The following is a 27091-nucleotide window of genomic DNA, read 5'->3' on the forward strand; positions in this document are numbered from 1 at the left end:
TTAATCATCTGCTGGGTAGGAGTGAGACAGCCTCTGACATTTTATTATGATGTGTACACAGCATAGCATGTCTGCCAGTGTCACGATATCTCAGTGAGGCTGAGCTCAGACTGTAGAAGTTCTAACAATGAGGTTTTATCTGTCACATGAGGAGAAATCTCACAGAACAATCCACAAAATTGGAAAATAATAGTGTATTACAGATGTCAGAACAGATTATCTCTCCAGTAGGAGCTCGGTTTAAAACACAACATGCTTCTAAAAACTCACCAGCAGTTGCATGACTATTAAATGCTTAGTACAGTAAGGAAGATAAAACCCTGCAGGCAAAGAGGCAGGCTCGTAACTCTGACACACAGAATACCTCACCAAAAATCTGGCATTTGAGTATCAGATATTCAGCACCTGTGGGCTTGGATGTAGCTCTAAATGTTTGCTCTTTCACAGATGACAGCAAACGTAGTAAACTTGCAACAGTCGGATTACAAAATGCATCAAAATGTCCTTCGAAACATAGAGCGTAATTTACTTTGTCGGTGTTGATGAGACTGTTCAGTAGTGGTGAGGGGAAAAAAATTCTTAGATGCGTGTGTATAAATTGAAATGCCTGCCTCTCGTCCATTGTCAGCTGGGATAGGCTCCAGCCCCCCGCAACCCCCAACAGGATGAGCGGTTATGGAAAATGAATGAATGAACAAATTTGTCCTTTTCTAAGGAAAAGACAACCAGCATAAAGAAACATTTATATACAGATACCTAACACACCAAAACTGAATATTTGAGGAACTCCAATTTTTAACTGTACCAGTATTAGTATATGCACATCAGACAATAGTAACAATAACTGTAAAATAAGAAACCAAAGTAAATCAGTTTGTGCTTCTTTAACTCTCATTTTGACAGTTTTCAACGTGCCCAATACCAGTACCAGTGAAATCCCACAGTTCTCCATACCCAATTCGATACCATGGCGAATTTATGAAAAAACAATTAAATTTAATAAAAAATGTATTATTAATCCCTTATGATCCACCTTGAATGCAAACTACTGGTCTATTTGGGTTTATGAGATTTTGTGGCCGAGGACACATATATTAAAATATATCCTTCAGTATATTAACATATTTCCCTTCCATTATTGTTGCTGTTCAACATTTGTACATGTAAGATGTGACAGATGGTTTTTGTAGTAGACTATTTGTCCCGCCCCTCCTCCATTTTGATTGGACAGCTGAGTAAAAAGTAACCGTGATGGGCATAGTGTTTCCTCCAGAGCTGAACATTTTTCCACTCTTGAAGACCAGAAAAAATGCCAAACCTGCAGCGCTCAGCCCAGAATAGACGCTTAGCGCCTTGTCACACTGCTTGCATTTGTAGCAAATGGGATCCCACTGCAAAGAATTAACAAAATACACTTACCTCAGGAGAAAATTCCTTTCTTTTCAACGAGTAGAGGTGGGGCTTCGCTTCAGCTGCACATCACCATCTTCCATGTGGTGTTGTTGTTTGTCTGTGCTGTTAGACGTTGTTCTTGTTCAATGGCAGACTAGAACACCTGTAAAGGCCAAATCGTAGTTTCTGCGTTTGCGAGTCCGTAAAGGTCTGTTTTGTCCGTGTGACGTAAATGTTGTCATCCACTCATGTCCACGAGGGTCTACACAGAACTTTGGCAGATGTCCATGTACAGCCCATTTTTTGTGACAGTGCGGACTGTTTGCATAGCAATAGCGCTGACTGCATATGCTCCAATCTCTTGTTCCACAGTCCAGTTCAGAACACTGCGGCCAAACCAGCTACAGCCGCTGCTCCCGAGTTTAAGTCAGTTTTACCTTTATATCTGAAAGACATTCACTCCAGACCCAGCAGCGGCTTCTTTGTTTAAGCCCTCCCGTTTACTGCTGGTGGCTGACATGGACCGTCACTTGTACTATGAATAGAACTGCGTGCGTGTCCACGTGACCACAGCTGCCCGCGGACGTTAAATGCAGAAAGTGTATCTGAGCTTTAAGTGCATAAGCAGAAGAGTTGCACCCCCGGTACCTATGGTACTGGAGAGAAACAAGTACCATCACGTTTTCTGACATTTGGCATCATCTTGGTTCCAAAGTATTGGTTCTCGTGACATCCCTAGTCGCCCATATACTTCAACAACATAATAGAATTCCTGAAATTCAGTTAGAGTTTCTGGTTTTGGTGTGCCACCCCAGGGTTTTCAGTGGCCCCATCTGAACACCCTTAAAACATTTGTGGGGACACCACTGAATCAAGACAGTGACAAACTTTTTAGTGCAGCTCTCCAAACCTGGAAACAGTGAGTATATGATATGTTTACTTTTTTCCTTTAACTGGGGATCAAGGGTAATGAATCTGGTATTTTTAATAGAAGACTATAATTCCTTATCTCAACACACTGTCTTATTTTTGTGTCCTTTGTTATAGTAAAAGACTATCACATGCCCTGTGAAGAGGCTCTTGCTTTGTTATTGCTCTTTCATTGCCTCCCTCCCCTCTGCATCTAAAATCTGATACAAGAGCTTTTCAGTTTTAAGTGCTATTCATTACAGCCCACTGAAAATAGCACTCATCCGTGCCCTCTGAAGAGAGAAAGACTTTTCAGTTTTCTGTCCCCGTGCCTCTTTTTCAGAATCTGTGCTTTTACTGGCAGGTCTTCTCACCAGACCAGCGGACTATAAATATGACCCCTCTGAATGCCCACATCCTTGCCCCTAAAATAAATCATGTGCCTTTCAGCTGGAGCAGACACACGGCACCTACCAGGACAGTCCCGTCTGTCTACACAAGCTGCAAAGGAAAAGTTCTCAGATCACAATCTACCAACACACACACACACTTAGGGACACCCACAGACAACAGAGGAGAGCGATCCTCTGAAGTACCCTGGGAACGAAGCACTGCTGGCTCACCTCAGGGCTCAGAATAACTGGATGCCAGCTCTGGCCCAATGCAGGCTCTGCCTTGCCTGTCACTCCTCTCGCTGCTGGCTGGCCCAGTTTGCTGTAACAGAGAATAGGAGCCAGTGTGGGGACCAGGGGGACTGGAGCTCATCAGAGGGGTTGACTCAGTCCTGCCTACTCCCTCAACGCTGTGGGTCTGGCACTCTGCACAGGTGGAAAACGGAAGAGGGTGAGTGGGTAATCACGAGGGTGTTGGCCCCATTCTGCCCACACAAAAAAAAGCACAACCCACAACTATGGGCCCTCTTACCAGCCTGTCGTGTGTGGTTTTTTGAGACTGTCATCACAGACATTCAGCAATGAGAAACACAGACGGGGAGGAAGAGGAAAGAGAATTCAAGAAAGCGGGACTTGTGCCCACTGAAGTCAAGTAAATATGGGCTGAAAGCTCAGAGAAGAGGCAAAGACCTTTAGAGGGAAGAAGTGTTTGGGTTTCATGGCGGACCAAAACTTATTCTGAGACTACAAAGTAGTGAGCAAATTTAATGTGTCAGCGTGGTTAACTAAATATGAACAAATACAGTTCGTCTGTTTACCTCTGCATCTTCGCTGGTATGTGTACCCAAATGGAGAGTGAGCAAACACCAAAACCGACTAACACACAAACCGACTCACACGGAGGAAACAGGTAGACAAATTCATTTTGACGCAAATCGCCCTTGACTTTTGCCAATCTGTCAAGAAGCCTCACCCTTCCCAGGCATTATCCGCACCGTGATATTCTTTCCTTCCGTCTTTAGAGGGACGTCAGTGTGATGAGCGTCTAAGCTGGAAACGGGCTGCAGTTGTTTTCTTTGCAAAAACACCTGTCTAAACAGCAGCAAAGCCAAGGGCAAGTCTCGCCTGTCAGCGTCGGTGACAGCTCTTGACAAAAATTCAGCTGAGACAATTCCTAAGACGTCCACTCAAGCGAAACAATGCACGTGTGCTGGAATGACCCCAGCTGGGCCGCCTCGCTCCTCTTTGAGTTTCAGTGTTGTTTGTAGGAGCTCTGCAGCAGACAGACGGCCAACAACACCTGGGAGAAGGTAAAATGCGAGACATTCCCGTAAAGATACAGTCTTTGTTTTGTTTGTCTCTGTGGTTTCAAATGCACTTAATCCTTCTAAATACACTGGCGGTTTCAGTGACATTGACTCAGCAAAATAATAAAAGAAAAACCCTCTCACAGTTGTGTGACAACAACAAAAGGCCGGACTATTTAAGTGATTAATTAATACAGCTTACAACCATTTATAAAGCCGTTTGTATCATCTGTCCGGAGTGGATTTAGGGGCTGTTTCAGTGAAGATTTACTGAACAAAGACCAGGTGGCTCATTAGCTACCAGAGACTTAGCTTGGTTTGTGTAGAGGGGGATCTCTGGGGTGGTCAAGTTTCAGTCCTTATGCTTAAATTTCAACACATGGATTCTTAATCTGCAATGCCCTCATCAGCTATAGTCCAGTTCCCATCATCTGCCGCTCATATGAGCACCTCCGGGGCCTGTTCCTGTTGGTTTGTGTTAGGGTGAAAAATTGCAATGAAACTAAGACTCGAATGTGGTAACAAGCTGACAAAAGCTGAGTGATGAGAAGGCCTGTGCACATTCACACAGCTCAGCTTTTGGTAAAACTATACTACTCAAACTAACTTCATTTACGGTTACGGGTCAACACATTAAATTTTAATACCATTAGGGACAAAATGGCCTGGAATTATTTATTATATCACATTTTATTACTTCCCAGCAGTATACAGTGGAGGGGTCCATTATGTTTTTTTGTTTTTGGGTGTATAATGTCTCCAGCGAACCCACAATGGCATAAAAACATTTATTTATAATCAGCTTTACTGCCTACAGCAAAAATATGTCAGACTTGTGTAAAGACTTTTTAATATGTTTAAAATGCCCATTGTATTGGATTCAGTGGCATCTGGCGATGAGGTTGCAGATGAAACTTCCAACACATTCTCACTCTGACCTCGTCACATATTGACGCTTGGTCATTGACTTTCCACGTCCACATAGCGCGTGAAAGGTACCCTGGGTGTGTTTGTTGTTGACGTTCTTGGACACCGTGTCAAGTTCTGCCTGTTACATGCATTGTCTTCTTTCAAAATACACTTCTGTTTTCACAGGAAATTTAACGTTTACATGCAGTTTCTTTCAAAATAAACGCACTACGTCGGTACAACACCGTGAATTTCCGCTTTTTTTTCCCTTCAACAACAAAAACACGTGGTTAGGTTTAGGAAAAAACAGCAGGGTTTGGCTTTATAATCTCACGGGACATGAACACCGCTCTCTCCGGTGAAGGTCAATGTTTGTTGGACCCATCCACCACCCCTCACGCCTGCCCCTGTTGGACTTTTGCTACCTTAACTTTCATCCTTGTCCCGCCGTGTTTCCCCGACGCCACAGAGTGCCATTAAACGGCAACTGGCAGCGTATCATGCCAACGTTAAAGGACACATTTTTTGTTAGTTTCTGACGCCCCAAGTCACTGCCCAAGCGCTGGGTTTTGACGACTTCTGAAAGAGACCGTGCTCAAACTTCTCCCATGTGCCAAGCATGTAGGAGAACTACAGTGGCTGCCACAAAAGGCAAATGGCTCTATCTAGAGCCAGTGTTTGGTTTGTCCATTCTGGGCAACTGTAGAAACATGTGGGCTACTGTAGAAATGTGGTGGAACATGGCAGTCTCTGTGAAGAGGCTCCACTGCATTTGTTGATATCAACACCTCAGTCGAAGGCCTGGGTTGGCAACCTTTACAACTAAAAGAGCCATTTTTGGCCAAAAAAAAAGAAAAGAAAAATCTGCCTGGAGCCGCAAAACATACTATAAGCCTTATAATGTAAGTAAAACAGTCTATTAAATCTTAATTTGCCTATAAACATTACTAATAGGTCTAAATGAGCATTCTTTGATACTTTTTACTACAAGGTGGCTCCTCTGCAGTGGCCTATTTATTATTATTTGGTACTTTAACTTTGCAGCATTAGCGGTGAACGCAGAAAAAATCTGTCTATACACTATTAAATTCTCCGAGACGTTTCGTTTTTTGAATTTGGAATCCATAGCCAAGTTTAGATAGGGAAACTTAAGACAAGGCACTACTGTTTAGGTTTTTGCAAAAGTTCTAGGAAAAGGTGCCAGGTCGTAGAATTTGTAAATTAAAATGTTAAAAAAAAAAAAAAAGTTATTAATTTCCACAGGGAGCCACTGGAGAGAGGCTTAAGAGCCGCATATGACTCCGAAGCCACAGGTTGCCTACCCCTGGCGTAAGGTAATGAAAACATGATTCTTATTTTCCGGTGCTTATACACTACAGAAAAAATACTCGTTATATTCAGTTCTTGCTAATATTTCCCCCTAAATCCTACACACTGAACCACTTATTTGAAGAAACAATTTTCAATGCTTTTTAAGACTTTTCAGCACCTGTAGATACTCTGTAATTCATAGAAATCAATTACATCACAAAAACATCACAAATTCTGTATTCACAGATGCACTACACAAAGAATTCCTGGTTTTCCATGTTCAATTTTTATTTAGAAACACAAAACTGAGTCACTGTTTATGTCAACTAAACATTCACTTTAACCTGTACATTCTTAATTTTTTAAAGCATACAGTTTGTTTACATGTTCAGGATTTACAGGATGTGTTCTGATCATTTCTAATCCATGAAAGCAGCTTTGAAATACAGCTTTTATTGTACAAATACATATTTTACACATATGGCGGACATTTCTGTCGGTGAACGACACATTAAAACATGCCAACACGAACCATCATGTAAAAACTACTGTGACAAAACTGGTTAAACGTATAATATCTCAGTTGTCTCTAAGAATACACATACTGACAAACAGGCTATTAAAATGAAGATCCTATGAGGCATTTCATGCGACATAGCCATTCTTCGATGCAAACTTCTGTTCTAGAACGGACAGCTGAATAAGGCTATGTAGAGACCTCTAATAAAATGTTGTATATTTCAGCTCAGCTCACGCTCAGCTCGACACTCGGGTACTTCCTGAGTCATATTTACCAACCTTCATCAACACTTTATCAACACAGCATCTGAATTATTATGAACAGGATGAACCCGGGAATGTTACACAGTGTGAAAATGTAAAGCTGTATGATCACAATGTAATGTGGACCCTGCACAAAACATCTGGAGAACAGAGTTGCTATTTCATGATTTGGATATTATCTGAATAATAAAGAATATAAAATGTAAATATTGATTTAAGATTGTAAATTTATATTTTCCTATGTAAAATAACACAGTACACAGTTGACGTCACAGCACTGCTGGTGCAAGCCCCTAATTGGCAAATTGAAAACAGATTCATTTCAGTCCACTACAGCTTTTTTTAATGCCTATCTGTTCAACTGAGGAGCACCACAGACGCATACAAGAGCATTTGGTTTCAACTCCCTGTTTAAGTCTTACAACAAATTCACTTTGCAGAGGTGGATCTGACAGGTGTTGATGGTCCTTACAAATATACTGCAGCATATCTACTCATTTAAATGTCTCTAATATCACGGACAGAGGAAAATATACTGATATATAAAAATATTCCAATTATTGATTTCAGTTTTAAACATCAGCCTCATTCTAATACGTAAAAGTCTTATTTTTATATTTTTTAAGGTGAATCATAGAAATAACATGATAGCTGCGTGTAAACTTGGAGAAAAAAAAAATAACGGAGTTCCCGCTTCCTTTTTGGTAAACCACCAAAGAAATCATTCTTGCTAAATATCCGAACTACAGGCCAAGGCCTCGAAAACCACACGGTCTGTTCTTCATCTCACCCGTACGACTCACACACAGAAATACAGAGAACACACTCTAACACATTTCATCCAGTCACCCCACAAACCCAAGAAGAGGAATACTGACCGAAGGCAATTTTACATCTTGAAGAGTGACACTGTGTGTGTGTGTGTGTGTGTGTGTGTGTGTGCGTGTGTGCGTGTGTGCGTGTGTGTGTGTGCGTGTGTGCGTGTCTGGAGAGGGGGTCACTGCAACACACACATGGAGCTGCGAGGGGGGTTGACTGTCCTGGCCACGGTGTCCTGACTGTAGTTCACGATGTCTGCCTTCACCACACGCTGAAATGATGCAAAGACAGATAAACACACACAAAGTTAATAAGCTAAGAGTCAAAGCATCACAATGTTAAATTTTAAACAAGTTATTTAAAAAGAAAAAGATCTAGTAACATCCCTTGAGGTTACCGATAAAATTGAGTCCACCACATTAAACAGCTTTACAAAGACTTGCAGTGAAATAAACACTGCAATTTAAAAAAACTGACTTTATGACAGGAATAGTTCAGGTAAAAACATAATGGGAAATACACTTCTTCACTTTATAGCCAACAGTTAGACGAGAGGATTGATGCCACTCCCGTGTCTGTACAATAAATATGAAGCTACAGCTGTTGCCGGTTAGCTTAGCTTAGCACAAATACTGGAAACGATGGAAACAGCTAATCCAGATTTCTGTCCAAATGTGACAAAAGCTGCCTACCATCATCTTTAAAGCTCACTCGGTAAGGCGTTATATCTTATTTGTTTAATCCAAGTTGCAGTTTTTAAGGGGTTTTTAACTTCCAGGCTATGTAATAATAATAATAATAATAATAATAATAGTAATTATAATAAATTTTATTTGAAGGCGCCTTTCTTGGCACTCAAGGACACCGTACAGATACACAAAATGACATTAAAAAACAAAACAAAACTAAAGCCCCTTTCCCACTGCACAAAAAATCCCCACTAACACCCGCTAACATCTGGCTTTTGTATGTAATGGGAAAGGTTTCATTGGCCTGGGTCAAATGAGTCTGCTGCAGTCACGGGTATTTATCGGCTCCGGCTCTGATCGGCAGTGATGGAAATACAACACCCACGTAAACGGCGTAATTTAAGCCCCTTTACTGATGAGATTTAATGACATGCCACCACAAAATAACGCCCGTCTCTGCACCCCAGCGCTTGAACATCGATCCAAATTAATCGCCACTGAGTTTGAAAAGTGGACTAAATAAGTAAGAGATATATTTAAAAAAACAAAACAAAAAAAAAACACAGTGACATTTTCATTGGCCACCATGCTGCTTTCTACTGTTTACTAACCTGTTTTCCAGCGCATCATGATGGAAATTAGGTTAGTTAAAAATTAGAAAGCCGCATAGAGGAACGTGACACACCAGTCAAAAAAAACAGAAAGGCAGGCTTGTCTGCTGCAGAGCCATGTACACAGCTCTAGGTCTGCAAGCAATGTGGAAGGAGTCTATCACTTATTTTTAGCAGGTTTTCTCGTGTTTAAAAATGTTTAAAAACGTGCTAATTTTGGTGGACAAAGGGTATGACAAAGACTTCAGGACTTCTGGCTGCAGCTTCAAGTGAAGGTGCACAGACATGAGAGTGACATCGACCTTCTCATCCAACTCCTGGCAATAAAGCGGATAAACAAACTATTCCTGTAACATTTCACATGGCTCAAAATCCATAGTCAGATATTTGTGTACCCCCAGCCAGTCAGGAGGCTTCTCTGTTATCATCATGAAGACTTTTCTCACTACATCACTGTCAAACAATTTAGAAAAACACACAAAAGTTAGATTTCTAAGACAGTTTAGCAAAATACTGTCAACTCTATAATAACACAACATAACAGAGGAGGTGTGATTAGGGTCTATTAGTCTGACGGGTTTCTTTACTTCTTCTAGAACTCTAATCTGAACCACAGGCACCAAATACATCCACCATGACTGCAATATTTACTACAACTACAAGGCAACTGTTGCCCTCTAAGACCTACTGAAATATACCAGTGTAAACTGTGGAGACATACTTCCAACTATTGAACAGAACATATTTTGCTTTGCTGGTTGTTGTCTTGTCTAATTGGGCCTTCATCCTGAGGGTAGTCCACGAGCTCAGCCTTCACAATCCTCTGAGCATGTTCAACACGTCAGAGCAGTGGAGAGATGGAGGAAAGCAAAAGAAAAGACAAGGACAGAGACATGGGGTGAGAGTGAGAAGAATGGAGACCAAAGCCAAGTAGGCAGAGGACAATGAACAGCAGAGGAGAAATGAAGTGAGAAATGAACAAGAACTGTGAGACATAAACAAAAAAGTGACATGAAAAGTGACATCAATGTGCAGCAACAGAAATCAAAGCTGAGCCAACAATGTAAAAGTGAAATATCCTTTAAAACCAGAATAACTTACTTGACTTTTCTAATTGAAAATTAAACCATGACCCAAAAATCTTACATTGATCTTGAGAAAATAAAAGGTATAAACCGCAAAACTCACCTGTGACAAGCAGAATCCAGAAACTGTTTGCCATTTTTGCTTTATATATATTTTAAAAGATTATTAGATTGTCAAGATTGTTGTCATTTTTTGTTAATCAGCTAATCTTTTTGGCACTACAGTAAATTGTCGACATTACATAGTATGGCTTGTAGTGTGGCTTTCCTGTTACGAGCCATGAAGAAATGATCATTGGTAGAGGATAAATATAGGTGTAGCTAGGCCTTAAAGTTACTTAAGTTAAAGGTTATGCCTGGTGTAAATCCAACACTCATTTCTCATTAGTACAGAGTTCTAATTTTATGATTGGGATATAAACCAAGTTGTATTTGTTCCTCTGACCGATGTGTGATGTCTATCTGTGCATTCCAATACCCATGCTACCATACTGTATAGCATGCCAGAAAAAGATTTAGTATGTCCCAATACATAGTATGTCAAATGCAGTATGCAAAAAATACCAGAATGTTACTACTACATCCAGTCCGATTTTGCAGTATGCAAGCCGGCATGCTTTTCTGGCTATTCTGACCCACAATCTTCTGCACTGCGGATGATGCATCATATCGACAGAAGTCCCCATGACGGATGACAGCGCATTCAAGTAACATTCAGTCGAATAGTAATAATGGGAATAGTGATTGTTAAAGTGAACAAAATAATCATAAATATCACACACAACAAAAAGACATAACTATGGAAATAACAACCACAGAGAACTACAGATGTAAATTCACTGTCGCAAATATAATATGTTGCCGTCTACAATCTGTGCAGTTCTAACTTTAAAATTAAACTACACACATTGCAAAGTGACAACAGCAGATCTCTCCGGGTTGATCTCCATCTCTGGTAGACTCGTTAAATGGTGTTTCTTTTTTATCTCCAAAGTAATGGATATAAAAGCAAGAGGATCAAAGTTCAGGGTGTAACATTATGAGAAAGTAGTATGTCCCAACTGTGTGCATACTGCATGCAACAGTGCATACTTTTTAAGGGCAGCTGCAGTACCTACTAAAAGTGAAAAGAAAAAGTATGCGATTCGGAATGCAGCCTATTTTATTAAAATCTTGACACCTTGTGGAGCATTTTGAAGCTCTACATGTCAGCTGTTGAATTTTAGGAATACATAAGCCGGGCCTTCAAGTTCAAACTAGCCTAGATTTGGTCTTAACGTTCAACAGGGGGTTCAACAGGCTGTTGGACCCCATCACCAGCGAAGAACAGACCGCATGGCTGAGCAGCAGGCCCTGGTTGGCTGTCTGATTAACGAGCTGCCGAAGCCTGGTGTCGGAGTCAGTGAGTGATCCGTGGCCTCGCTATCTGATCCAACAGACAGAGGACCATGACGGAGAGGGCTGCCAGGCAGATATAATACTGTCAGGGGTCGTGACCCTCGTGTTCAGCTCTCTGAAGCTGACAGCTGATAATGAGGCCTCGCCGGCCCCACGGCTAGACCCAGAGCCGTGACCTGCTCAGAGCCTCACCTCTGTATCCACGACATAAACTAACTGTGTCATTCCTTCACATCGTCAACAATAACGTTATGTATTTTAATGTCTTTTTAAGAATGTGGGGGTTTTTTTCTGCATGGGAAAACTGATTACGTAGAATTTATTTCTGTAAATGGAACTGTAACTGAAACGATTGGACAGAAATTCAGTTTAATGCCAAACATTCCACAGTTTCTACTTCCTACATGTGAAGATTTTGCTCCATTTTACACTGAATATCTATGAGTTTTGGACTGTTGCTCATACATCACCGTGGTCTCTGGGAATTTGTGATCAGCATTCCTTTTTTTAAAATACTATTTTCTGACATTTCACCACCAAAACGACTAATTAACCGATAAAATAATTGTCGGATTGAACGACAATGTAATACTTGGTTGCAGCCATAGACCAAACCAGCAGACATTCAGTGAGTACTGATTCAGCAAGTTCTCAGAGTTTGCAAACAAAATTGCTGTCCCTGATTAAGAGCCAGACAGTCCTTATGTTTTAGAGTCCTTGGAACTTCATCTTTTTTGGGGGGTAACTCAAATATATTGATGAGGGTCTCTACCACTGTCATGAAAATGAAATAGTGCCAGCTAATCACATTTTACCAGTGTGTAGGCATATCCATTAGGAGTGAGAATTGGGAGTCCCGAGTCTAGATGGGCAAGTCTCGAGTCAAAACCCAAGTCCTAAACTTTAAGTTTCAAGTCCTAAACAAGTCATAATCCACTCTTCACCAAGTATAATGCCATTTTAACAACATAGTGTTAATATATTTAGTTTAAAAAGATTATGACTGCGTTTTAAAATTTGTATTAATTTGTCAAAACAAATTTGTTAGAAATGGTTGCGTCTCCAAGACTTTTTTGATTTTGTCAATATAAGTCAAAGGTCTTCAAATTTGGACATGAGTCTGACTCGAGTCCAAATCATATCAAACAAGTCCACACCTCTTGTACGAGTCCATTAGAAACTGTGAAACTGTTCCCGTGTTTTTCTTCCTTATTCTGCTTTGAGCTCTGGCCACTATAATGAGATCATTACCTCACTGTTACAATTATGTCCTTATTCTTGAAACATCACAAGAATCAGAAGTTTATATATATATGCATATAGAGCTTAAAAAAAATACTCCAGAAGTCATGTTTTGTTTGTTTCTGTCAACTTGTCGGCCTTTTTGGTTCGAGCCCTCAGCCTGCTTGTTAAGCCTGGATTAAAGCACTTTGCTTTATTGACAGAGCTATCACAGGGAGGGCAGGAAGAAGAAAGTAGATTGACAGCTCCATTAGTCGATGGTCATTTTCAGCTAGTCAGCAGTGGTGTTGGGGATGGGAGAGGGGCTTGAGAATTTGGCCAGTCCTTTCCTGACATGCTCTCCCTTCACTGAGGGTCCTGACCTTTCTGTAGCCTCCAGGCTCATCAACCACTACCCAGCCAGTGTGGCTCCAACTGGTCATATCAGACCCAGGATTAATGCTTCTGTGGGAGGTGACCCTGTAAATCCTACAGCTGCCACCACTGGGCACCTCGGTCTGGCTGGCAAGCTGAGACCCTGTTTTAGCACCAAAACGGTGGGAGATAAACCAAATAAATCAGACAGCCACTCCTAACCTCCTCACCCCTACGACGGCCTACCTTTAACCTCAGACTTCACGCGTTAATGTGCTCAATGTGGGTCTATTTACAGATGGCCAGTGTCAGTGGCAGGTAGACCATCACAGGAGGGAGACGTAACAAACTCATGTTTACACAACAAAAGGTCCTTTACAGTGTGTGGTGACCTCCATTGACCTCACACACTCACTGTGACCTCCCTTAAGTTCAGGCATTGCATTACACATAATGTTAGGAGAGAGGAAGCAGAACAAAATCACCAGCTACTTTCACTATTTTACCAATCAGCTATACATTTAAAGGAATACTCAACCCACAAAATAACTATTTGTACATCAATTACTCGCCCGCGTTACATTTAATTTGTAAAGAAAACTTCATTTTCCTTACACATCTCCATGATGAACAAAGAATCCAAAACCAGAGAATATTCTTGATGAATTGGAGTAAAAAGGGGGCGCAGTTATTAACTTCCGTTTACGAACTCTCACACAACTCATGCAGTATAATCCAAGTCTCATTAGCCAGTCGTATGCTCAGTACTATTAAAAACACTTACACATACAAGTAGGTCACCTGGGCAAACGTGGAAGTACTAAGTATCACAGTCCTGCATTGGGCTTGGTACCCAGAGATACCCGGCAGGTGATTGCATTTTGTCTTAATTGTATTTTTTGGTAAAGTTCTGGTTGAAAAAAACAACATTTGGTTTGGATTGGGGTTGCTGGATGATAAATTTCTTAAAATAAAATGAGAAGAAGAAGATTTAATGTTCTGATGTTTTAATCCTCTGACTGCTGACTTTGTGTGCTGGATCTGTCTTCTGTGACAGCTGGAATATGAAAGCTGCTTCAATCAGGTACATTACTGACAGACACATTAACTGTGGAGATGTGCTGCTCAATATCATGAGAATAAGCAAAAAAATATCTTAGTTTCACATGTATGAAATGTCCCTAAATGATCACTTTAAACATGCTGCCTAACATAATTATTTCAACATTGCATGGTTATTATGAGGTTTGCGGTCTTTGGTCAGGCCGTGGATCTTGGGTTGGCCAGGTTGGGTTGTAGAACGAATTGGTGCGCCGGTGTGGTGTTGCATGTCACGGTTGTGGTTTTGGAACAGATATTGAAAATCAGACCAGTGCAGGACTTTGATGAGCATTGAGTTGAGATTGAGATAAATGAGTTGTGTCAGAGTTTGTATATGGATGTTCCGATATAATTTTGCTGTTAAACGTGGCTCCATATGACTTCAACTCATCAAGAATTTTCTCATTCTCTGTGGAGGCATGTGTGGTAAAACAAAGCTTTCTTCACGAATTCAATGCAACACAGGTTGAGTAATTGATATGAAAATGGTCATTTTGTGGATAAAGTATCTCTGAACAGTGGCTGGTTAAGTGCAAAGCTGAGAAAAAAGTGTATAGTTTCTATCCTAGCTAGGAGCAAATAAGCCATTTAAAATGTGGCTTGAGAGGCAGCTGCATAGAAATTTTGATGACATCTGAGAGAGTCGTTGATGCCCTTATGGCTCACCTGGGACTGCTCTATTTCTGCTTTGTTTAGCTTTACACCAAGAATCTCAGCAGCCACTCTCTGGAAACAAAGGTACACCTGGAGAAAGAGATGACAAGAAAACCAGGACAAGTTGAGTTATCAAAGTCCCTCTCCACATTTTAATTGTGACTCAATGAATCAGCTGGTACTAACCGAGTCCCCCGTCTTGGCTGATACGAACTGACTGATGAGGCTGTTCTCTTGGCAGAAACGCTGGTGTTTGTCAGCTTTCACTGTCCTCATGTGCTCCAGGTCGACTGTGGACGAAACACAGCGTGACGTGAGAAAACTTACAAAAGATAGATAGATTTATAAAGTGGTTATACAGCACTCTCGCAGGGTTAACTGTCACGTATCTGAACATAAACAGAAAAGATAACTGTTTACACTTGAGTTAAGATGGAGGGGGGTCTGCCTAGTGTAAAATAATAGGCACGCGAATACAAAGCATAATTCAGTTGTTATGTTGCTTTCAAACCCAGCTGCTGGTTTTATTTTTTAATTTATGGAGAGAGTCATTTCAGGGGGTTCAGAGTAGAAATGATCAATTCAGTGGCCCCAAGCGTTCATTCCCAGCTGGTACTAAAGCTTGATGTGACACATTCCTCAGTGTAAGCCTAGTACAGTTGGACCCCGAAGCCATGAACCTCTGTTTGACCTGAAACAGACAAACCAGCCCAGCTGTGGAGAACTGCTTAAGAAACAATGCGTGGATGACCGAAGTCTTCAGGCTACACTCGCAGTGAGAGCCTAGATGGAGAAAACAGTTTGACTTATGAGTGTGCCGGCCTCTTAAGGTGGGCACGCAGGCCCAAGAACTGGAACTGTCACCTTCATGCTGATTTACTGTGAGCACACAATGACAGCACCTTCCTTTTTAGCTATTGTGATGTGCATTCGACTCCTGTGCAGTGATACCAGGCGCTTTGCTTCTCTCCTTCCTCACTATGGGGTCATGCTAGGGTCGATGAGGAAGGTCACCCGGGGGTCTTGCCGCTGAAAGCAATAGCTTCGCTCTTTATTTCTGGCTTTGTGCGGAAAGGCGGCCACGCCCGGTATCTGGTGCATGCGTGTCTATGGTAGCTGGAGGAGGTCAGGCTACTGTACGGTGTTGCATTTCTCTCGTCCCCCCGAGTTTTACTCTTTGTGTGAGGTTTCATTGAAGTTGTCAAGGATTTACCCCGTTCTCATGCCCCTTAGTGTGTGTGTGTGTGTGTGAGGGAGGGAGGGAGGGAGGGAGGATAAAGTCAGAAGCAGAGAAAGAGAGAGACAGATACATAGCAAGGAAGAAATGTAAACAGTGCGCTAATCCTGTATTATTAATATCTCAGTAAGTCATATGACCCAAAAAAAGTTAAAGGCCAATCCACAGCGACGAAAAAAAATACATTGGGAAAGAATCATTTTAGACTAGAACGAATATTACCATCATCATATCATCATACGTGACATATAAACACAAACCTTTCTGGGCACGGGCAGACACTTTTACAACTACTCAGTGTCCAGGGCAGACTGTCATGTCTCGGCCTGTACATAAACATGGCTGTCTCATAGGCGTCAGCAGGTTATTAATTCCAGTCATTAACAGCAGAGGTACCCAGCATGCTACTAGAAGTAAACACTGCTAATCCTTTGGATCCTGCACACTTGGGAAAGGTTATCAATCATGTGTCACGGTCAGATTAGCCAACATTAACATAGTGGCTCAGGAGCTGAGGAAGGCACGTTACTGTACGTTAAAAAGGTGTATGAGTGAGTGCGGTTTCTGAATCTTGCCTGTGGGTATGTGCATCAAAGGGAAAGGAAATATAGAACATTTAAAAAACTGCAATAAAACTAGAAGAGGCAGAAGGCAGGCAATCTGAGGCAGATTTATTTTAGTTTACGCCGCAAACTGCAGGTGCAAACTCTGTAAACAAGTTAACAGTGTTAATGTCAATTGTTTGCAAGTGAGATGTCGCATGACAGTTGCAGTTTAAGTTGAAATACTAAAAGCAGTTTAAGTGTCAGTTGAAGCTGAAGCTCTGACAGAGTTTAAGGTGTCTGTTGAGTGTAATTTCTAAAAGGATCTAAAATTTTAGTTTAAGGTTAAACGGGATATGTTGCCAATTTTGAACCAGCTTTGTATCATAACAGTGTGAATAGTATGTGTAAATGAACTGTGATAAACGTCTCTGCGTCTGACCTGTGCCTAGATCTCTCTGCTCATGTCTCAGCTCAAATATGCGAAAAGCGTCATCTGGTGGATTTTTGCTGGCTCTGGGGCTGTTGCTCGAACTACAGATTGTACTTCTGTATTACCGTGTGGGCGCCACCATGGACACAAAGAGTATGGAAGCAGATCAATAGAGAAAGGGCTGCCTTTTTCTCTCAAACTTAGATCAAACAGTAAAACTAAGCAGTAAGATCAAATATAAACCAATATTCTGTTACCGTATTGCCTATTTCTTACCTAAATGTCATCAGAAACATTTTAGTACACTGTTTAGCTGTGATAGGAGAATTTGTGACCAGGAAGTATGCTGTTTCTTGTATTGTAAAAATTATGATGAAAGATGAGGTCAACTAAAGCTGAAAATACTCCGGCGCTGCTGTGGTGCATCACATTGCAGCTCGTTAACAAACAACCACACAAAGGTATTACCACTTTTACTTCAAGATCTGTACTTCTTCCACCTCTGCGTTAGCTTAAAATCATGTGTGGAGCCTCTTATTACACTTGATTTCTCAGCTGAAGAGCTGATCTCCAGAGCTATGACTCGCTTGGCAATATCTTATCTTTTTTTTTTCTTTTCTTAAGATTATTTTTGTGGGCTTTTTGCCTTTAATGGACAGAACAGTGTGTGAAATGGGGAGACAAAGAGAAAGTGGGGACTGACATGCAGCAAAGGGTCGCGGACCGGACTTGAGCCCGCGGCCGCTGCGGTGAGGCAATGCCTCTGTACATGGGGTGCCAGCACTATCCACTACGCTGCTGATGCCCCTGCAATATCTCACAACAAGTCTCTCATCATCAAGTCTTTGTCATTTAATTCCTGGGGCTGCAAGGTTGGAAATAGGACAGTGGCGTTAAGTACCACTGGGTGGTGTCTCAAGGAGCACCGGTGTGGGGTTGTACATTGAAAATAATAGGGCCGTATTTTTTGATGCACTGCGTTTGCCGCTGGTGTGTTTTGGCTTTAAGCAGTGCTGATAAAACATGAACCAAAATTCTGTTACTGCATTGCCAATGTTTCTCCTAAAATGTTTTCAGAAATATATTTTAGCTAACTGTTTATTTGTATTTGAGATCATTTGTCACCAGTTGGCCCCCATATTGTTTCCTGTCTCAAAACGGATAAGCTTGCAATCCGTCATCCACTAGCAGGTGTATATTGGTCTGGTGCAGCGCAGTACTTTTTCGTAGTTGTAGGTTTTCTACCTCTTAAACAAAAGCAAATGCCACATCCTTTTTTCTGTTTTCTCTGGTCACGTAGCACGAATGTCAGAAGTATTTGCCTCTTTCTACTGTATAGACAGCACGGTTTTATGAAATGTGTAAGACATTGAGTTGAAATGTCAGTTGAAGTGTAAATGATGACTGCATTTTCGTTAGTTAATTTCATTAGATTTAAGTTAAAGTTGCCCCACAGATAGTTTCAGTGTGTGCTGTGTAGATTACTTTCAGTTGCTATGTAAGCAGTGACAGCAGTTGAACTGTCAGTTGAAGAGTAAAAGTTAAATGAAGTGTCAGTTGATGTGTAGCGGCTGCAGGTGGATACAAGCGTGTTAAGTGTTACCCAGATGTCATGGAACTACAGATATTCAAATTTAAGGTTAAAGTGCTCAGAAAAAAAATCTACAATCCCATGACAACTGGGACAACTTAAAGACCAGATGATATGAACAAAAGCCGCACAAAAACTAATAAATGGACCTTGTGGTGAGGTTTCTTTGCAAACATTTATTCTACTGAATAGATATTTTAATATGCATAGAAAGACAACCCTCATTTTTGCATGTTCTTGATAGAGTTCATGATTTGTGAACAAGTAGCTCCTTTCAGTCACAAACTGATACTGTAGGTGGGCCCACATTCTCACACAAAAGAATTTTTGCAGCATGTGGCATCTGTCTGTGTAAACTGAATACAAGACTAATCCCACAGTTTTAGTGTTTTGCTCCATTTTTCTTCCTAATGTACCCATTTCTACTTATCAGGTCAAAACAATCTTCCTCCGATGATCTGGTTTCCCTCTGTTTCTGTCAAACTGTACATCAGCTTAACAACCCCAAGGAAGTGACTGCAAACACGAAATAAACTGTTTAGGCCTCCGAGCGCATAGAGATAGCAGAGGGGATCATCACTCGTCAAGAGCGATGGCCCTCCCTCGCTCTGGTCACCATCAGTGTTTATTTAAAAGGTCTGCCTGTCATTGCGGTGAATTACAAGACAACAGTCGGAGATTAATATCTGGCGGATAAATTAGGCTTTTACCGTAAATAACCGGTTTGTTATTGCGGTGACCTATTACATAAATGGGAACTCAACCAAATGAGAAGAAAATATGGATGTTCCTCTCCGCAAGTTAGTGTCTGTGGGGATGTCAGCTTAGCTCCTTCATGGAAAGAATCCACTCACTGGCAGACCTGATTATCCTGAAACCAGACAGACTTGGAGGGAGTCACTTAAAACTTGAAATTAGTAAGGAGGTTGGATTTTGGATAGATGAATCTGCCCAGAGCAGGCTTTTAAACCAACACTGTTGCTGCATCAACTTCTCAAAAAAGGAGATGTGCACCAACTGCCAATGACTGACAATAAATAACCATGTAGCAACATCATTATTGGACTGAGTGACTTAAAATGAGACTATGAGTACATTTAGATGTGCTCGAGTATCCTGGTTATGATCAGGTTTTTGGAGTATCCTAGTTATCTGCTGCACATCTAAACATCATATCCTGATTTCAGGAAGGAGGATAAAGTATTAGTTAACTCAATTAATTGTATGTAGTAGGGCATTAACAGAAAAGTCGATTTGTCGACGTGTTGACGTCAGTGGCAGTCGACAAGTCGTGTGTTTTTTCCCTCTCTCTCTGTGTATGCTTGTGTACGGAATGCAATCGCTGCCTCTGATTGGAGTGACAGACACACATCACATGTGTGGAGATACTTAACTTTCGTCCGCCGTGTCAATGTGATGATGTCATCAAATGACTTGTCGACTCGACTTAGACTTTATTGACGGATAAGTCGACCTGAAAAAAATCAAAGTCGTGTATCTATTTGTGGATTAATGGAAATTTCAACACAACTATTTTCAACTGTTGCTAAAAGGTAAAAGAAAGGATAATCCCAAAATGCTTTGTTTAGCAATAACTTAGCAAAAATAGACATTTTGGGGCGCTTTCCTTCGTTCGGTCATTATTAAAGTATTTTCTGCAATAATCCAAAACCCAATGGAATAATCTTTTTGTCAACGGAACCAGGCTGATGCTAACCTCCATGTCGACCTATTATAGTCATCCCTCTATGGCGGCTAAAGTAAGCTTATATTAGCAAACTTCAGCTATGTAACTGGTATGACTGAGTCAGACCAGCTCAGTGACCTAGTGGTAGAGTGTCCGCCCTGACACTGGGAGGTCGTGGGTTCGATCCCCGACCAAAGACTATAAAAATGGGACCCATTGCCTCCCTGCTTGGCACTCAGTATCAGGGGTTGGAATTGGGGGGTTAGATCACCACATGATTCCCAAGCGCGGCACCGCTGCTGCTCACCGCTCACTCAGGGGATGGGTCAAATGCGGAGAACAAATTTCACACACTCAGGTGTGTGACAATCAGTGGAACTTTACTTTACCCTTTACTGACTTTATGTTTTATCCCATTATTCTCACTTGAGTTTGCTTTCAGTGGGGCAAAGTAACAGACCTGCTTCTTTACATTTGTTTAACAACTGTCACTGTGGTCACAAGTGACAATTACTGGATATTGCTAATGCTAACACATAGCATAACAGTAGCATGAACAGAGAAAATAATAAAGTCTGCAAAGTGTTTGTTATAGAGCAGTATCAAATCAATGTTTATTGACATAAGCTAACATTGGCCACCATAAGCTACTGGTTTTATTAATGAATACCATTTTTCATTCCAAGACTTGTGTTATTTCCTCCTTTAAAAGTCTTGCACTCTCACTTTAAGGGTGAGAATTCACACAGAACCTAAAAGGTTATTGGCAACATACCTCGCATTTCCAGACACACTCTATTGTTATTCTCACTGACACAGTAAAGGGCCAAATGTTGACAATGTGAGAATTCAAGGATGGATTTTTCCGTAACAGTTCACCAACACACGTAGCCAAGCCAAAACAATAAGCTAATAGCTCTTCGTTGGCTTACCAGCCTGAAATCCTACACTGCGCTGTGTGATCCTCAGTGGGCTTTTTAAAACCATGCTGTGATAACAGAGACACCTACTTACTGTTCTACTGAGTCGGCTGCTGGGGACCAATTGGAACAGTTTACCCAGCGAGCAACAGCCAGAGAATACGCTTGACATAACACAGCTAATTGCCAGCAGCCTCGTTTTAAACTAAACAGCAGTTGGTGCAGTGCAGTGGGGAGTACGAGGGCTGAGGGTGGAATGTGTGAACCGTGTGTGTGTGTGTGTGTGTGTGTCTATGTGTCTGTGTGTGGTGGTAATGGTGGGGCGTGTGTGTGTGTGTGTGTGTGTGTGTGTTGTCAGAGACTTGGGGCTCTGAGGGGTCATATCACATTAAGTGAAAGTTACAGGGTTGAGCCTAATCAACCCCAGGGGAGAACCTATCACTTCCAACATTACCTCACACTACGCCTTTAAGACCCTGTTAAGAGGGTTTGCCTCAGTTTCCCCTCAATGACGACCGTGAAACAATTCAGACTGTATAGTGAGGGCAGGGATTATCAAACCAAGTCCAACTCCTAATGAAATGACTTACAACTGTCTGAGCAAATTGTTCACTTGGCACCACTGAGTATAAAAACATCCCAGAGCTTTTCAGCAGCTCTGACATTCAATAGGGCTTTGTGAGTCTCTACTGCTGGACTCAAAGTCAAATGACATGAGAACAGTGTCTAACAGCGCTTATAGGTCTTCTTAAAGAGTCCTGGTTACTAGCAGCCTTTTACATGAATGCATCAGCACACTGTCCTCGCATGTTGGACATCTGCTGCATCTCTGCAAACTTATTAAGCAATTATTATCTCAGATCACATGACATAATCTGCTGTCTATCTCTAATGTATGGACTTAGATGGGAATGAAGGCCTTTGTGTTTTCTGCCCCAGTAAATACACTAGTCTGCAAAAGGAATTTAAATTGAGGAATGTGATACCTCTGGCTGGTTTAAAGACTATTGTTTATTCAGTGGTACAGTAAATGACTCCTTTATTACTTGTGTCTATTCTTAACTCATTGTAGTCTTCGTACTGGGGGGCTGTAGCTTAGTCCATGGGGACTTGGGTTGGGAACCAGAGGGTTGCGGATTCAAGCCCCCGTCCAGACCAAACACAGAGCGTGGACTGGCAGCTGGAGAGGTGCCAGTTCGCCTGCCGAAGCACCCCTGACCAAGGTACCAAGCCCTCAACCGCTTAGGGCGCCTGTCCAATGCATGTTTAGGTCCTGTAAGTGCATGTGTGTATTTCGGGCCTGTGTGTATGACAACAGAGTGAAAAACTGAATTTCCCCTGTGGGATTAATAACATATCTTATTCTTCTTATCTTTTGCCTGATTCTGTACTGTTCCTTGGCCACGTCTCCCTTGAAAAGGAACTTCAGCAGGACGTTATTACATTGATGTCACTTAACGACTCAACCTTAATCAAGCTGCAACATAAATGATGAACACATTAATACATCAATAATTATAATCCAGTAATATCATATGCCGGTATAATATTCTGAGGCGAGCCATTCTGCTCGATGAGTACTTTGACTTTTGGTACTTTAAGAACATTTTGATTGGGGTACTTTTGTATGAGTAGAAGTAAGATTTTGTATGCATGACTTTTACTTGTAACAGACTAATTTTATACAGAGCCATTGCTACTTTTACTTAAGTAAAAGATCCAGATACTTTTTACACCACTGCTCCAGTAACACAGTGCCTTCATTCAATCCTTTTTGTACCCAAATCTAGAAATAAATACTGTTTTGTGGCTTTGCTGGCAGCCAATCACCAGAAGCGTTCTTCGATATAATGCAACGTGTGACTGCCCCCCTAACAACCCATACAGTATGTGGTGTGTCCTGAAGTGGAGCATGGTATGTTTGATGGAGTTGGCAGTTCAGTGTGCCGAGATGCCACAAAAACGTTCCAAAAGTATGGCTCCTGTGGCGTTTGGTGACATTTTACGCCACTGAATGCTATTAAATGAGGTAAAGGAAAAAGGTTATCAAATAAGGTTCTCTATTGGTGTCTGTATCACTTCAGGAGTACTGGTATTGTAATTTTTTGAAACAATACCCAGGCCTAGTGTCCTTTATGCCTCTCAGAACTTTGTTATAACATTTGCAAAACCTTTTGAATATTCGGAAACTTGCAGTTTGTGGTCCTCTGCCTTATTAGCTTACTGCTTGATCTTTATGCACCTTAATGCCGCCAACTGCTGATGTGCAGAAACACCACCCTCGCACTGCCCCGAGCATCCAAACATCCAAACAATACACTGACCTGTACATCAAAACAATGCTCACCATCACCCCCAGTGGTCACAAACTCTCAACAGAGTGACCTGAAGCTCCAAGTCACCTACTTTACAGTGAAGCATTCAGTCAAAAACGCTGTCTAACACAGTTGTCTTAAAAAACAATGCCACATATCCGACTGCCAACCTGAACTACTTAAGAAATGCTACAGAAATCTTAACAGTAAATCAGTGGACACTTAGACACTTTATTATGAGCAAATATTAAACTGCAGGAGTCTGGAAAAGCAGCAGAATAACTTTCCGTCAAAGTCTGATAGCCAAACGGTAAGGTTAACGGCATGTGACATTTTATTTACCCTTAAATTTTCTGGTACAAGATACAGGGAAAGCTTTACTACCTTAAAAACTCCATAAAAAGTATAATGAATCATTCTGGGTGATGTGTGATTGAATTAGACTTTGATTTAACTTTCACAACACCAGTGGCTAATAAAAAAAAATGACGAGAGAAATTTATGTGGAGCATTTAAATGATTGGGTCCAACTGGTTTACATGACTTGGTGAGAGCTCGTAAAAACTGAGTGTATTGAATTATGAAGGGCGTGATAAGTCTGTGCTAGTATTATAAATATGCACACTATAATGTAAATGTAAACAATAACTATGTTTCCCCTTAAAAAAAAGTACTGGCTCGTTCCCAGATTCTTTTACTTTATGATAAAGAAGTGTCAGAAAATGTTGTGTTATCTTTACTCTTAAATGCCCTCATTCAGAAGTCATATTTTTGCACATTTCATTAAGCCTTTACAATGTAGGCAAGAGGACTAGATTCTTACAATCAAGGAAATCCTAATTCATAGATCATAATTTCTGCATCAGTACAGTTGCGTAATATTTCAGCAATCAGATATCAGTTCTATGCTGATACCAGTGGCTTTGGAGACTGTACAACTAGATCTTTGAGAATTTGACTCGTGGTGGAATGATTAGAGATAATTATCAGAATATTAGAGCTTGAAGGTACGCTAATAATATTATCAAGACTTTTCTGAGTGAGGACAGACAGATGAAGTGCTGTTAGTAGCCTGGTGTTGTGGAGGTGAGCGGGGCCCGTGCAGGAGTCCTCAGGGGACTCCTGACAGAGACAGAGCGCTCTTTGTGCAGCGGCGCCCCTGCCCCGGTGGCCTGAAACGGGCCGGGTTCGTCAGGGGACTCGCTTTCCACTAGGTCAGAAGTGTTCTGTCGACAGCTCATTGATCACAGCTCATCTTGTCATTTGATCGTTCTTCAAGAAACGATGTGCAGAAACACACACGGTCGTACACACACGTGTGCGTTCACACTTTAAAACATAATCAGATACTCCACGGCGGCTAGTAAAACAATGTGCTCTTCCTCTCCGGTCAGGGAATGTAAAACAGAGAGTGTCCAGCAGTAGCTCTATAGGCGGAGAGAGAGAAAGCTGGAGTGCCGGGCTGTCACTGCTACAGTAAAACATGGGGCCGAGGGCCTCGCAGCCTGGGTTAACGGGCTCCCAGGACTCGTGAAAAGCGAACAAAAGGCCCAGCTCTGAGCCGACCGCACAAGACGCTGCCCTGGGTTTCACTGGCCATGTCCTCTGAGTTCTCCTGTCGCTGTTAAACTAAGTGGACTTTTATGGGCGAGCCGTAATACGTGCCTCTGTGAGCCGGCAGCGCAACTATGAGCCATAATAATTATACAGAGCACTGGGGAGCCTTCGCAAATGTACGCATCGCATCACTATAAGTCTATTCATAATTATAAAGTCTTCCTCTGAGTAATGATGCGTTGGACTAGCCTACATATTCAGCTTCGAGCCACAGCAGTGAACTGTAACATGGAAAGTGAGTTCTGCTCACGACTGCCTGAGAAAACATCGAAAAACCTGAATCAGTGGAAGGTTGAAAAGACAGTGATGTAACATTTCACACCACAAAAAAGTAGATTTAGCAAAAAGGGAGGGAAAACTATGTTGATATTTCCCATATATTTATAATATATGCCTGTGGATCCAGATCAATCGGTTATTTACCCAACCCTGTGTCAGCAAGGCCCCTTCCAGGAATTCCTCCATATCAATGTTGTGAAGCAGAGAAATAAAGTAAAGCCTGAACGTGATGAGGGTTCCAGGCTGCACTCAGGTCAGGTGGCTAAGCTGTGCTGTGCAACTCAAATGGCCCATGACTTACCACACAAGAAGGTATGCGAAGACTGATCATCTACTGCATGTGCAACAATATTTGCTTTATGGATGGCTAAAATGAATGAGGACTTTCCATGTTTCGACAGGCATGAAAGTCAAGAGAGATGAGTGTAGGGACCAGAGCTGGGTCAAACAGTTGTTACAATTAAATCTTAGCATTTAGTTCATTTAGCAAGGAGCAACAAATTGGCACTCGTTGCATTGCTCTGTGTGGGAAAGACCACCTATCAGCCATCTAAGTAGGCTTAAACAAACCTTAGAAACACACACGTCTCAGCATCTGCAGCTGTGATTTTACACTGACTTATCAGCCGCAGTGTAATACAGCTGTAATTCCTCATTCATCCCTCCGTGTCCCTGTAACCTGAATCTCTATTTCCCATCTTTTCCAGACTTACAGACAGCAGGCTACAGTCAGTGCGGTTACTGAGACAATTTGATACACATGTCTGTTCTGACCCTTTACCTTTAATAAAATGTGAGGAGAAACAGGAAACACTGGATTTGGTGTAAACTGTAAACATTCCAGATCTTTACCGAACCATACACCATGCCCTACTAGGTCTATATATTGTATATATAATGTTTTACAGTGTTGAACCTGTGGTCGCGCTACCCACAGTGCAAAACAGACACTGCTGACGTGTTCATCCTTCTATCTGGGGAGGGGTGAGGGTGCTGGGGTAAGAGCACTGGGCTTTTGTCCCACCACATGTCTATTGTGGCTAAACCTTTCCCTTGGGGGCAATTAGGACCTTTTAGTTTGTTGTAAGAGGACCTAAGTACGAGTGGGTTGAGCCAGGAAAAACATTTTTGAGCTAAACCAAAAACAGAAGCGCATTGAGCTCCTCTGCGCCCCTGGACTTCTGAGCATCTCTCTATTAAGAAATGTGCAGGCCTGCACTGAACAGACAGGAACTGTGGCAGCTTTACAGGGGCAGGGAGGTGACGGGGGTGAGAGCGCTGTGGAGGGGGAAGGCTTCAACTCCACCCGAGGTCTTGCCAAGATGGCAAACAACTCAAGACCAACAATGTTGGTGGCAAGGACATGCTTCATGAGAATCGAGAGTTAGGGGAGATCCATGTTTCGCTTTAACTTTCACATGGCTGGATGGAAAACTGGGGAGAGTGAAGTGCGACGGGTAACGGTATGCGGTGAGATCTGCCGTAGCGTGCAGAAAGCAAACAGGCATGTTGTT

At 41.8% G+C, this 27091-nt stretch overlaps 1 protein-coding gene across 2 annotated transcripts in view; it reads right to left on the reverse strand.

Moving 5' to 3' along the window:
- Positions 1–6488: 6488 nt before the first annotated feature.
- Positions 6489–27091, reverse strand: part of rab28 (RAB28, member RAS oncogene family) — a 41467-nt gene continuing 20864 nt past the window's right edge. The window contains exons 5-8 of one of the 2 annotated variants that reach the window (XM_050042522.1): positions 15143–15246; positions 14969–15046; positions 9844–9945; positions 6489–8093 (exon numbers count right to left, since the gene is read on the reverse strand). In XM_050042522.1, the coding sequence (XP_049898479.1) occupies positions 9850–9945; positions 14969–15046; positions 15143–15246 (278 nt within the window). In that variant the 3' untranslated portion in view covers positions 6489–8093; positions 9844–9849. The remainder of the gene's footprint in view (positions 8094–9843; positions 9946–14968; positions 15047–15142; positions 15247–27091) is intronic. The other variant, XM_050042523.1, reaches the window with a different exon arrangement.

Source organism: Epinephelus moara, chromosome 4 (assembly GCF_006386435.1).
Source record: "Epinephelus moara isolate mb chromosome 4, YSFRI_EMoa_1.0, whole genome shotgun sequence".
Lineage (NCBI taxonomy): Eukaryota > Metazoa > Chordata > Actinopteri > Perciformes > Serranidae > Epinephelus > Epinephelus moara.